Here is a 12,249-nt window from a genome sequence, read left to right on the forward strand (position 1 = left end):
GTTCAGTCCTGAGATGCCTCTGCAGCCCCGCTGTCTTCTCTGGCCTTGCCTCTGCTTCTGAAACTCACCAGGAATATACAGAGATTCAGAGGACTGCCTGTCCAATGTCCACAGCCAGATGGGGACTCTTAAGAGACTAGTTCAAGGCCTCACAGCTAATTCATTATCACACCCAGCTCCCAGACCCCAGCACCCATTACCAGATCAGAGCTGTTTCCACACAACAATGACCCCTTGCCCCGAGAAACAAGAGATCTCTATAACGGAGGTGTTTTTGCTGAACGCCAAGTTTTTCCAACTCCCAGTAAAGAAAACAAACGTCCCAGCCCAGCCCCTACCTGTTCTCTGGCCATTATCCCAGGCTAAAATCAGGAGACCGGACCTAAAAGTACTTGTTGGGTCTGGAGGGGGTCTCTACCCTGAAGTGTCTCACCCCTCCAGAGTCAAGCCGCGGGGCCAGATATCAGGGCCAGTGCTGCTCTAAACAAGGGACTCACCAAGATGCACAGACAAAAGGGACTCTACCCTCGAGAGAGGGGGTGGCTTCCTTCCCCTCTCCCACTGCTTCTGATACCGGGACTGGAGTGAATCAGGGGGCTACCGGGCTCCGAGGGGTTAACCCGCGCGGGGCTGCACGTGACGTGGATGGTTCCAGCATTAAGTCAGAGTGCGGCCCCCTCCCCTGCCCCCCTACCCCCCACCCCCCGCGGCGCGCGCCGCTCCCGGGGGCTCCGCGCCCCCGCGCCCAGGTCCCTCCCCCTTGGCGGGCGCTCACAGGCCGCGCGGGCAGCGCGAGCCCCGGAGCCCCCGGCGGCCTGTGCGCCCCGAGCCGGCATGGACCCGGAGCGCTGCGCGCCTTTCGGCGTGGGGCCCGGGCCTGGCCCCTACGCGGCCGCCGGGGACGAACCTCCCGGCCCCCAGGGAACCCCCGCCGCCGCGCCTCACCTGCACCCCGCGCCACCCCGCGGCCCGCGGCTGACCCGCTTTCCGGACTGCGGGCCCCTGGAGCCCTACCTCCCGGAGCCGGCCAAACCGCCCTCCAAGTACCTGCAGGACCTCGGGCCCGGCCCGGCGCTCAACGGCGGCCACTTCTACGAGGGCCCAGAGGAAGGTAACGCGCGGCGCGGGGCGCTCTCCCTCTTCACACCCCGGGCCCGCCGGGGCCTCCCCGCTTCCCTCTCCCGGTCGCCTATTTCAGAAGTTTCTACCTATCTGGACCCTCGCACGGCCCTCTCTGAAGCCGGACCGGAGCTGGTCCGCACTGGGCGAAAGCCAGCGCCGTGCGGGGAGGCAGAGCCACGCGTGACTCTGGCGGCGGGAAAGGGAGGCGGGAGGTCCAGGGAGGCTGGAGTAGCGACGGCCCGGGGCCCCGTTGGGCCGGAAGACGGCTGGAACCGGGAAGCAGAGATCGTGCCTTGCCGGAGTTGGGCGGGAACTGACACCGAGGCCCGGGAGCCAGGCTTAACTCTTGGCCCCAGTGCGGGCAGAGAAGCGCGGCTTTTGTGTCTGGCGGCCCTGAGGTTGGCCCCGATCTACAGTGGCCAAGCCGGACTCAGCCGACGGAGGTTGCGGCCTGGCCTCCCCCGGGAGAGGCGCTGCTGTCTGCGCCTTAAGGCGCTCGGTATAGTGGCCGCGGTTGGTGAGGCAGTCCCGGGCCATTCTCAGGGCAGAATAACTGTGTTTTTATTTCCCAGACTAACCTGGCCTCTCCGTCGTATGCACGGCGATGGCCGCCCTTCTAGCAGTCTTGGCTTCCTCGCACTGGATGATCACCGAGGGGCCGTCGGGAGTGGGCCTAAGCCCTGGGCGCCTCCGGCTGCTCCTGGGCTGGTGCCCTGGACGCTAACGCCAGTTGGACCGTGCGGTCTCCAAAGAGCGCGCCTGAACCCAACCCCGCGGCTGCCACTGCACCGGCTGACCTGTGGAAGTGTCGGTGCCCGCGCCCGCCTCATCTTTGCTGCCACATCCCGAAGCTTAGGCCCGGAGCTGAATCCTTCGAGATCGCCGCCCAACCCGTCTCCGCCCCGCTGGCGCCTCGCGGGCCTCTGCGGAGTGGCCAGGCAGCTCCGGCCTTCGCCCAGTCGGGGCGGTGAGAACGTGTAAGGGAGGGCAGGGAGGTGTGTGGGGGTCAGTGGAGGAAATGAGCGAGTCCGCGGAGCTTCGTGTCTGTGCCCTTTGAAAGAGGCTCTCCTGATAAAAACCACAGTTGGGACTTAATGAGAAGCAGTTGGCCTGGCTCCTCTGATCCCAGCCAGACGGCGGCGGCCGCGCAGCGCCGTGAGCGCCGCCCGGGACACAGGTACCTGGCCTGGCTCGACGCGCCGCGTTCGGCAGGACGCACCCTGCGGCTCAGCGTCCCTGCTGGGCACGATGGATTACGGCCGGCAGGCCGGGATCGCGACCGACCCCGGCGCCGAGCAAACTGCTGAGAGCGCTGGAGCAGAAAGAGCGGCGAGGAGGAATCTAGCGACCGCGACGGTGTCAACAACGAAATGCGTGGGGAAAAAAATAAAAAAGTATAAACAACCAAAAAGAGGGAAAAGGAAATTCGACAAAAAAACAGTGGAGAGAGGAAAGAAGGAAAGGTAAAAGGCGGTCAGCGAACTGGGCAGAACGGAAAGAAATAAATGAAGAACGAACGAAAAAAAAAAAAAAGCGGAGGAGGATCGAAGGAAGAGGGCAAATGGAGAAGAAGGGAATGGACGAAAAGAAAAGCAGCAGACAATATGGAGAAAAAGAAACATCCTTAAAGTGCAGAAAATAGTAAAATGGGAACAAGTAGGAGAAGGAAATTAACCAGGCGAGATGAGCAGAGGACAGACCAAACGAAAAGGAGGCGCGGCGGATGCGAGTCGAACCTGGGTAGAGCCCCCGGCCTCCAGTGACCTCCCCAGTGCCCTAGCCTGAACTCGGCGGGTGGCTTGCGTCCCTGCTGCAGAGACGGGCTGCTAGGGAGGGACGGCCCGGGGGACGCGGGCCGTGCAGTCTGCTTGGTGGGAAATGTTGGTCAAAAGGGGGAACCCGCCTAATTTCTCGGCTCTTAAAATAACGTGCTCAGAGCGTTTCCAGTTTAGACCATGAACGCGCAGCTATGCCCCCTCTTTTGCGCGATCCCGGCGAGGCCCTTTATTGAGCGCTCGAAAGCCGGCGCACCGCGCTCCTCTCCAGCCCTTGGCCGCCGTTTGCCGAGAGCGCACAGCCCGGGTCTGGACCGCGGTAGTGTCGGGGCAGTGCCAGCAGCTTTCGCGCCCTCAGCGCGTGGCTGCTCAGCGGGCCGGAGAAGTGCCTGGCCGTCCCCTCCTGTTTTGTCGGGGACCTTCCAGTTTGTCCTCTAATTTGGCTTCTTGATGTCAAAACGCGCTCGCCACCGCATAAGCCCTGAGCCGGCTAACCCTGTTGGCCGCGCTTCCTGGGCCGGCCTCGGACTTCGAGAAGAGTACCCAGTCGTCAGCTCCGCTGAGACTAGGGCGAGGTTGGAAACCTCTCAGGAGAGCCCCAAGGCCCCATTGGGTGTTTCCAGACGGCGTGTAGGTCCACACCGGCTTTGGATTTTCAGCCGAGCTGGGGAACCCCAGGCTTCAGAGACCTCTGCGGGTCTCTTGGGCAGGGGCACGCGGCGTGTACGCTTTCGTTCGAAAGCTGAAAGCCGGCTAGCTGGTCCTGCGGCATCGTGGACGCCATCCATGGGGGACAGTGCCGCTTCCTATAGGCAGCCCTAGTTGTGCGGCTTCCAAGCTGCCATGGCTTCCGGGCAGTCGGGCAGTCGCTAGTAGGACCCGGGATAGGGAGTGCACTGGCGAGAAGGAAGTGAGGGGCAGAGCTCGCTGATGCTCTTCCTGACTCTTGTCTTTCAGGCCGACAGACTGGTTGTGCAGGCCACCCGGCACCTCAGTGCTGGGCTCCAGGCTCCCAGTCTCCAATAGGAGCACTACCCGCTTAATCTCCCGGTGGCCCCAGTGGGTACAAGTGACTCCAGTGCAGAGCCCGTGCACACTTTGGATGTACTCCGGGCTTACAGTGCATCGTTCCCATGACAAGCTCAGACTCAGACTACTGGCCTTTGTTCCTGCTCTGCCTTTCCTTGACCATTGCCCTCCATTTAGCCCATCTCCACCTCTTTTCTCTTCTGAGCCTTGCTTCTCAGGAGGTTGCTTGGTGTTCTGTGATCCATGACCCTGTCCCACTGGACTCCTCCGGGCAGACGGAGGTTTCACGGCAATGGCAGTGAGGAGGGGAGAAGTTCTGTGGTGCTCTGGGAGGGCTGCAGAATGGGCAGTCCCAGGAGGCCAGCAGAGGCCAGCCAGCTTGGCTCTTTTTTGGGGTAGCTATTTTGAGAAGGCTTGCTGCATTTTCTTCCCTGGTAGCTGGGTGGCTTAAGGTCAAGAAGGCAAGTCCTGGAGTCCCAGGTCTGATCCCTTCCAGTCTGGGCATATCCAATCGAGACAGACACTGAGGGCCCGGTGACAGCTGAGCAAGCCCTGGAGCTTTGGGGAGCCCTCTGCAGGGACATCAGAGCTCCTCTGACCCCCATCCCTGAGCCACCCTCACGCTTCTCTGCCTGGAGTCCAACCATCCCTCCCTCTGAATCTGAGATAACAAGACCCCTCCCTCTCCAGCCTGTAGTTTGTGTGGTGCCCTCTCCCAGTTTCCCTGGTCTTCCTGACCACTTAAAATTATTTGGTTCAAACTACCATTGAGTCGTCCTTCCTCTGGTCCTACCTGGTGGAGCTACCATTAGAACCAAAATGTATTGCCCAGGAATAGAAGTCAAGGACTGAAGCAATTTCCCCACCTGTGCTCCACCTGCATCATGAAGGAAGTGTCTGAGCTGTCACTATGTTCTAGCCCAAGGGCAGGCCGTACCTGACTCTCTCCCCAGCCTCCAGGACACATTCGTGAAGCATAGCTTTTATCACAGCCTGGGGAGTCCTGGGAGGTCACTCACCACCTTCCAGCTGTGGGGGGCGGGGGCGGTGGGGAAGGTGAACCTCACCCAACTTGTCCTCCACAAGGAGACAGGGACTCATCAGATCCAGAGCTCCAGAACCCACCTCTCTGATCCTCTCTCTCAGTCTTTTCCCTCCTGCCCCTCCCCACTTTAGTGAGCCAACATGAAGTCCTGGGAAAGAAACTGCCTCTTGGTGCCAGGTTCCTGGGCTTCTTGGGGGCCAAGCCCCCACTGGAGATGGGCCTGGGGCCAGGGAAGGGTCTGTGTGAATCAGTTGGGCGTCTTTGTGGCGTCGCTCCTGACATCCCAGAGGACTGTTCAGAAGAGATTTCACGGCGACGCTGCTGGGGGTCCTTGCCAGAGGGAGAGGGTGGGGTGATCAGGGTGACCTATTTTTCACCATGCCCCGGTCATGGTGGAGCTCCACCAAGCTTCCCAAGTGAGGATGAGCACGTCAGAGTGGGGCTGCTTGTTAATCATGGGCAGTGGGGGAGCCAGAGACTCCCAGGGAGTGGGGACAGACGACAAGAATGATGGGCTCTGAGGCTCTGCTGTTCCACACTGCTGCCCACCTCTCCTTCTCCGAGTATAGCCTGTCACCTGTCTCCTGCTCTCTAACGCTGGAGCTTCATTGCTTGCCCAAACATCAATATCTGATGCAGAATTTGACAATTCCTCTTGAAGCTTCTTTGCCCCATCTTGCTCTTTCTACCCCAGGACAGGAGGATTTGACACTGTCCCGACACTGGGGGTTCAGAGAATACGGCATCCTTGTCTGGTCCTGGAGCAGAGGCCTGGGCATTGGGGTACGGGAGCCAAGGCCTGCAGTCAGGGCTCAGGAGGTAGGGGCAGGGAGATGTCGACCACCCCATCCCTACCCCCTCCTTCCACCCCTGGGCTTGGCCCTGCTGTGGCATCAATCCTGGCACCTCCACACTCTGTGGGATGCGCCACCACAGAGCACTTCCCCGAAATGAAACCCCCTCCGGCCCCAGCAGATCCGCCCAGACCACAGAGCACATGGTTCCCCAGGGCCCCCTCCCCAGCTGGAGGCTCAGCAGGCAGGCCTCCGAATGCCAGGCTCCCTTGAAGGGTGGCTGCTGGGAGGACGGGAGGAAAAAGGAAGGGGGAGGCGGGGACTGAAGCGTCAACGTTCTTCCCCCTCCCTCCATTCCACCCACAAAACCCCCTGGTTCGGTTTCCATCCTCCTTTTTGTGTTTTCCATTGCAGCTGAGGAGAAGGCCTCCAAAGCTGCCAGCTTCCCCCAGCTGCCCTTGGACTGCCGAGGGGGCCCCCGAGACGGGACCTCTAACTTGCCAGGCTCCCCAGGCCCCTGCCTTGCCAGCCTGCGTGTCCCTCTGTCCCCGGGACTCCCTGACTCCATGGAGCTGGCCAAGAACAAGAGCAAGAAGCGCCGGAACCGCACAACCTTCAGCACGTTCCAGCTGGAGGAACTGGAGAAAGTCTTCCAGAAAACCCACTACCCTGATGTATATGCCCGGGAACAGCTGGCTCTGCGCACGGACCTGACCGAGGCCCGAGTACAGGTGAGGGCACCTTGGCCACAGAGCTCCCTGGCTGCCTTGACCACCCGGACCGTGAGCCAGGCCACTCGGGGGCCAGGAGAGGTGGACGCTGGCACCACAGTGTTGCCCTTCCCCAAGCCTGCCCCTGTTCGCCCTCCTGGGTTTCCCTCCACGCCCAGCTTGGCTGCAGCCACAGGCTCGCAGCCCAAGTTGAGGCTCCTGTATGGGATGAGGGTGACAGCCTCCTGGAGTCAAAAGACCTGTGTGGGTGTCCTAACTTTGCCACTTACTAGCTGACCAGGTGACTTGGGGCATGTCACGGTCTTGGTTTCCACATTTAGGAAAAGACAATGATAGTACTAACGCATGAGAAGGATCTTGGACGATCACAGGTGTGACAGCATTTTAGAAGATGTGATAGGCTAAACACGTCTCAGGGCTGCTGTCAGGGTAGCTGCCCAGAAGGGGAGGGTCCCTGCCGGGGGTCTCAGGATCAGTGGTGCTTAAAGCCAGCCTGAGCCGGTGACCTCAGTCTTGCCAATTCCCAGACCGTAGCTGGGAGAGCCTGGCGGGGAGCCCCTGCCCACAACAACAAACTCTCCCCAGCAGAGATCAGGCCCTGGGGCTGGATGGAGCTGTCGCCAGCTTTACTTGGGTGGAGCCCAGCCTGTGTGGACGGGGTGGGAGGACAGAGGGATGCTGGGAAAGAGAGAAGGGAAGGGAATCCATGTCCAAGGCATGCTGGAAGTGAGGAAGAACATGAAGGTGGTAAGTAGGAGGTGGGGACAGAAAAGGGGGCTTCAACAAGAGTCTGGCCCAAGGAAGATGGTCGTTATTACCTTCCTCTGAACCTGCTGCGGAGCAGGCTCCCTGATGCCAAGCTGGAGGCACCAGGAGAAGGGTTGGGTTTGGCCTTCTTGGGAAGGCAAGGAGGTGACCTCTAAGCAAAGGAGAGTCCCTGTCCCAGTGGACCCAGGGCAGAGCTCATGCTTATCACAGCCTGGGTGGGGGCCCCTCTAGAGGCTCTAAGGGCCTCAGGCAGGGAATATGGGAACCAGCAGTCAGTCTATAAAGAGGCCAACTGCAGCCTGGCAGAGAATGCCCTTTAGTTGAATTCAACATAGGACTCTACTCTGCTGGGTCTTCCTGCTTCCATGTTCCTACCAGGTGGCCCCCAAAACAGACTTTTAGAACTGTTCCCCAGGGCTCCTCAGGGCATGAGACCATCAGGGTAAGAGGCCCAGCTTTTGAGATAACCCCAGATCACAAGCCATGGAAGTCCAAACGTCACATCTGCAGACAGACCAGCAAGCCTCAGTGGGGATCGGGGCAGGGGGCTGCTCTGAAGAGCTGCCCCTGTGGAACTGCTTTGGGGAGGCAGAACACCCTTTCCCCACTGCCCTTCTAGGCCTTTTCAACCCTAAAGGAGTGAAGGGATGGCCACAGGCCCCCAGACCTAGTCTAGAAGCTTCCATGATGCCTGAGGCCCAAGAGCAGTGACGCTTGACAAGAACATGACACCACCCATAGGCCCCACCTCATTGGGAGGAGTAAGGGGACCACCCACGGGACAGTGCAGGGGGCAGGTTCAGAGCCCAGAGGGGAGAGCGGGTGGTGACAGAGAATTACAAGAAAAGTGATCAGCAAATCCAGGCTCCTCCATCTGTCCGCAGAGGTGGTTGTTGCTCAGTCGTGTCCAACTCTTTGCAACCCCATGGACTGCAGGGGAGGGAGAGCAAATTAAAGAGCAAGGAGGAACCGGTAGTGGGCCCTCCCTAGCCTTGACTCAGGCCTGCTCTGGGATCTGCAACCCTGGGTTAAGGGCTGGGAGTACGCCCAACTTCTTAACTATCGGGCCTTCCCTTCCTGCGTGAGAGGGGGCGTGGGGAGTGAGGGACTCAGGTAGGGTTACTTATACACTCATGCAGCTCCTTTTGTTGTGGCTGCCAGCTGAATCCCTGGAAAGCAGGAGAATTTGTTTGGTTTGGTTTTGATAGTGCCAATATCTAGCCTGGAGCTTGACACATGCACTGGTACACACAGCATAACCAGATGACAGATCCACCCCAGGAATGTGGGTAGTACACAGATATGCCACGCTCACCTGCCAGGAGCTCAGAGCTGAGTGGGAAAGAGGTTCCAAAACTGATAGTGGTGTAGGATGTGATGAGTATCATGAGAGCTATGCTGGGCTTTTCAGGAAGTCCAGCAGAGGGTGCCGAGCTCAAATGTATGTGTGGGGGGGATGGGTAGCGCAAGCTGGAAAAACCTAGGCAAAGGCAGGAGGAGCAAGATAGCAGTGTTTCAGAGGGCAGCTAGGAAGAACTGAGTGTTGTTGCCTGACAGATGAGGCTGAAGGGAGGGGCAGGGGTCAGTGCCAAGGGACTATGGTAAGGAGCTGGGCTCCAGGCTGTGGTCTCCAGGTTGCTTCACTGCATTTCTCAGATGCGGTAAGGTGCGAACACTGGGAAAGAGATAAGACTAGACACCCGTAAATCCATGGCTCATTCATGTCAATGTATGGCAAAAACCACTATAATATTGTAAAGTAATTAGTCTCCAACTAATAAAAATAAATGGTAAAAAATAGAAAAAAAAAAGAAAAAAATTTTTTTTAATAAAAATGTTTGGAAAAAAAAAAAGAGACTAGAAACCCAACACATGTACTCGCCCTGAGGCTCTGAGGCCACAGACCCCAACACTACCCTTACCAGACACAGCCAGATTGGAGAACCAGTATGACTCAGCCTCGGGAGCAGGGGAGGGCCCACAGGGCCAATAAATCCTCTCTGGGTTGGGCTTCTTTTAGGCCCCATCCCAGGCCCTGAGAAGGATGTGAATTTACAAGTTCCTGCAATTCAGAGAGTCACCAGCCTGGAGCCAGCTCCCCACCACTTCACAGGAGGATACAGCCATCAACTCTCTCCCCAGTGGGCTCCACGCCTCATGGAGTGGGCTGCGTTGTCACCTCCTCAACCTCTCCCAACCTCTCCCTAGGTCTGGTTTCAGAACCGCAGAGCCAAGTGGCGGAAGCGTGAGCGTTATGGGAAGATCCAGGAGGGGCGGAACCCCTTCACGTCTGCCTATGACATCTCCATGCTGCCCCGGACCGACAGCCATCCCCAGGTGAGACCCCTCCCCACCCAGAGCTAGGGCCTGGCAGTTCTGTGGGAAAGCCAGCCAGAGTGTAAGCTGTGGCCCCAGGGAGACCACGAGCAGCCTTAGGGTTCCATGCGACTGTGGGTGAATCACTTCTTCCTCTGCAAGATGGGCTTTGACCAGTCTCATAAAGGATGTATGTAGAGCAGTTGGACATCTCAGTTTGAGAAGTAACGGCAGGGGCCTTCTGAGATGTCACTGTGAGTGTTGGGGGCTAGGTTTTAGACCTGGGCCAAGAGGAAGCTCTCTCCAAAGCTTCTGGAGCCCGAAGGGGAAGAGAGTCTCTAGGTTAGGGAGGCCCCTGGGCCTCCTGATTCATGGGCTTACTTCTCTCTTTTCAGCTGCAGAACTCCCTGTGGCCCAGTTCAGGGTCTGGGAGCCCCGGGGGTCCTTGCCTCGTGAGTCCAGAGGGCGTCCCCTCCCCATGCATGTCTCCATACTCCCACCCTCATGGGAATGTGGCTGGCTTCATGGGGGTGCCAACCTCTCCTGGAGCCCACCCTGGCATCTACTCCATCCATGGCTTCTCCCCCGCCCTAGGGGGCCACAGCTTTGAGCCTTCTCCGGATGGCGACTATAAGTCTCCAAGCCTAATCTCACTCAGGGTGAAGCCCAAGGAGCCGCCCAGCCTGCTGAACTGGACCACATGATCTGTCTCATGGACATGCAGACTTGAGCTGCCCAACCCCATTTCTGCTCCCAGCTGCTCCTACCCCACCCTGGCCTGGATGCCAGAGAGGACGCACCTCTGCCTCCAAGCCCAGAAGGTTCCTGGAGGCCCCGGCAGAGCAGCTGGGACCCTTAGGCTTCTGCAGGGAACAAGCTACAGAATCTTTCCTGTTAGAATAAGGCGAGGCTGCCCAGGAGAAAGGGGGCTTCAAAGCAGGTAGGACTCTTCCTACCACACACTGGGTCCCCTCCCCCAAACTCTGGGCAGGAGGGAAAAAGATACTGCCCTGCTTCCTTCAGACTTCCTTCAAACTGTCAACCCTCCAGCTGAAACAACTGGCACCTCATTCAGGGAATGCAGGAAAATGGGAGGATGAAACAGGTTGAACTAGGCGTTCCTTGCCACTTGGAAACTGGAGGTTGGCGTAGAAGGTACCCCTTCTCCCCTGCTCCGCCATCTCTCCTCGTGTTCTGTGCCCCCTCCTGCAACATGCTATGGAATCCTCTTCCCCTTCCAAGGGTAAGAAATTCCACCAGAAACCACCAGTATTTGAATTCTCTTCCATGAGATCAGGCCAGATCTCCCTTGGTTTACTCATTGGATGTTGGTAAGAAAACAGATTTCCCCAGACTCAGCCCTTGAGATTCCAAACCCCACTTTTGTAAAGATACTTTTGTAAAAAAAAATGTGCTGCCCAGCATAATAATAAAGGTGGCAGTATTTTTTATACCAGGTGATTGTGTATCCTCAGGGTTTGGCACTTGGTTGCTCTAGGGCTGGTCTGTGCCTGGGGTCCAGGCAGGGATCCTAGAGGCTAGGGGAAGATGAACCTGCAGCCAGCCCTCAAGGCCCATGCATGTCATTCACCTGCCCAGGGTCCCGGTGGCTTCAGCTGGTATAGGAAAGCAAGTGGAAAAGCCTGGCTCTAGGGTTGCTGGGCTCATCTGGAAGGGAAAACCAGGGGTGGGAAGGGGTTGAGACAGCTGAAATAGCTTGTGGGTGAGCTGACACTGGAGGGGAGATGGAAGTCTGGGGAGCCCACTGAGGGTTCCGAGCTTCCCTGGGCAGGGACCCCAGAGTAGTGGGGGTGGGGCCATTCCCTGCTCCCAGACGCCCCGGGAGCATGTCTGAGCTGTAGGGCAGAGACGAAAGCCAGGACCCTTTCTTGTGGTTTCAGAGTATTACCCATTCTATCCTTCATCCCTGCTTTCTGCCTTATCTTCCTGGAAGGCAGGAAAAAAGCAGGCCCAGCCCTCCCACCCTCCCAGTAAACACAACCACATTGCTCAGAGCAGCTTGGCCTCAGCTAGCAGCCCAGCTCCCCCCATCCTGGGCCTCCTCCTCCTCCAGGCGCGGAGAAACCCAAGCACACACAGACTCCAGTGGCCAGCGCCTGCTTCTTCCTGAGGAGGGCGCAGATCCATCAGATGGGATAGTCAGTGGCAAGGCTCAATCACCTCCCGCCCCCGGGGGACACCAGTGCCTTCCTTCTATTCCCTTCATTTGAGGGCCTGGCTTCCGAGGTCCAGGTGTCCTGAGCCCGTGTCCATCAGGAAGGGAAGAGCCTGGGCAGTAGGGAGCAGCAGTCCCAGCGACCACGGATGAGCAGCGCTGCCTTCACCCAACTGGTCAATAGTGAACTGGGGAGCAAACCCACCCTTGTACTTGCAGGGCTAAGAGCTCTGCACTATAAGCTTCTTCACCTAAGGCGTAGCCAGCAAATTTTGGACTGTCTCACAGAAGTCAGAGATGCAGAAGAGAAAGATTAGTTCTACAGATACTGAGTGCCCACTTGTGCCACATCTGGTGCTGGGTGCCAGACGCAGAGCGGTGGTCAAGAAAAACCACGACCCCCTCATTTTTACAGCTCAGAAAGAGGGAAGAGGAAGGAATCCGTGACAGCAAAGGACACAGAAGTGGGAAAGAGACAGACAAGAGAAGAACA

The 12,249-nt window shown here is 58.3% G+C and overlaps 1 protein-coding gene and 1 long non-coding RNA gene across 4 annotated transcripts in view; one reads left to right on the forward strand and one right to left on the reverse strand.

The window, feature by feature from the left end:
* The window catches only part of LOC136162984 (uncharacterized), a 40,214-nt gene extending 38,096 nt beyond the window's left edge, over positions 1-2,118 (reverse strand). The window contains exon 1 of the long non-coding RNA XR_010662184.1: positions 1,701-2,118. This is a non-coding gene — a long non-coding RNA (uncharacterized lncRNA). The remainder of the gene's footprint in view (positions 1-1,700) is intronic.
* Positions 790-10,995, forward strand: ALX3 (ALX homeobox 3). Of its 3 annotated transcripts, XM_065927388.1 has the most exons (5): positions 790-1,111; positions 6,180-6,496; positions 9,473-9,601; positions 9,976-10,032; positions 10,239-10,995. In XM_065927388.1, exons 1-5 carry the CDS (start codon positions 835-837, stop codon positions 10,308-10,310), a joined length of 852 nt encoding a protein of 283 aa, XP_065783460.1. In that variant the 5' UTR covers positions 790-834; the 3' UTR covers positions 10,311-10,995. The 3 variants fall into 3 exon arrangements, with proteins under 3 accessions (XP_065783460.1, XP_065783457.1, XP_065783469.1); XM_065927385.1 differs by having other exon boundaries at positions 9,976-10,995; XM_065927397.1 differs by lacking the exon at positions 790-1,111 and adding an exon at positions 2,388-2,862 and having other exon boundaries at positions 9,976-10,995.
* The last annotated feature ends 1,254 nt before the right edge of the window (positions 10,996-12,249 follow it).

The sequence above is a fragment of the Muntiacus reevesi genome, chromosome 1 (assembly GCF_963930625.1).
Source record: "Muntiacus reevesi chromosome 1, mMunRee1.1, whole genome shotgun sequence".
Lineage (NCBI taxonomy): Eukaryota > Metazoa > Chordata > Mammalia > Artiodactyla > Cervidae > Muntiacus > Muntiacus reevesi.

Bases quoted from the DNA above. Each gene is read 5' to 3' on its own strand.
- ALX3 (XM_065927385.1), top strand. From the start codon at position 835: ATGGACCCGGAGCGCTGCGCGCCTTTCGGCGTGGGGCCCGGGCCTGGC. The intron at 1,112-6,179 runs GTAACGCGCGGC...TTTCCATTGCAG, and splicing joins CTACGAGGGCCCAGAGGAAG to CTGAGGAGAAGGCCTCCAAA. The intron at 6,497-9,472 runs GTGAGGGCACCT...ACCTCTCCCTAG, and splicing joins TGACCGAGGCCCGAGTACAG to GTCTGGTTTCAGAACCGCAG.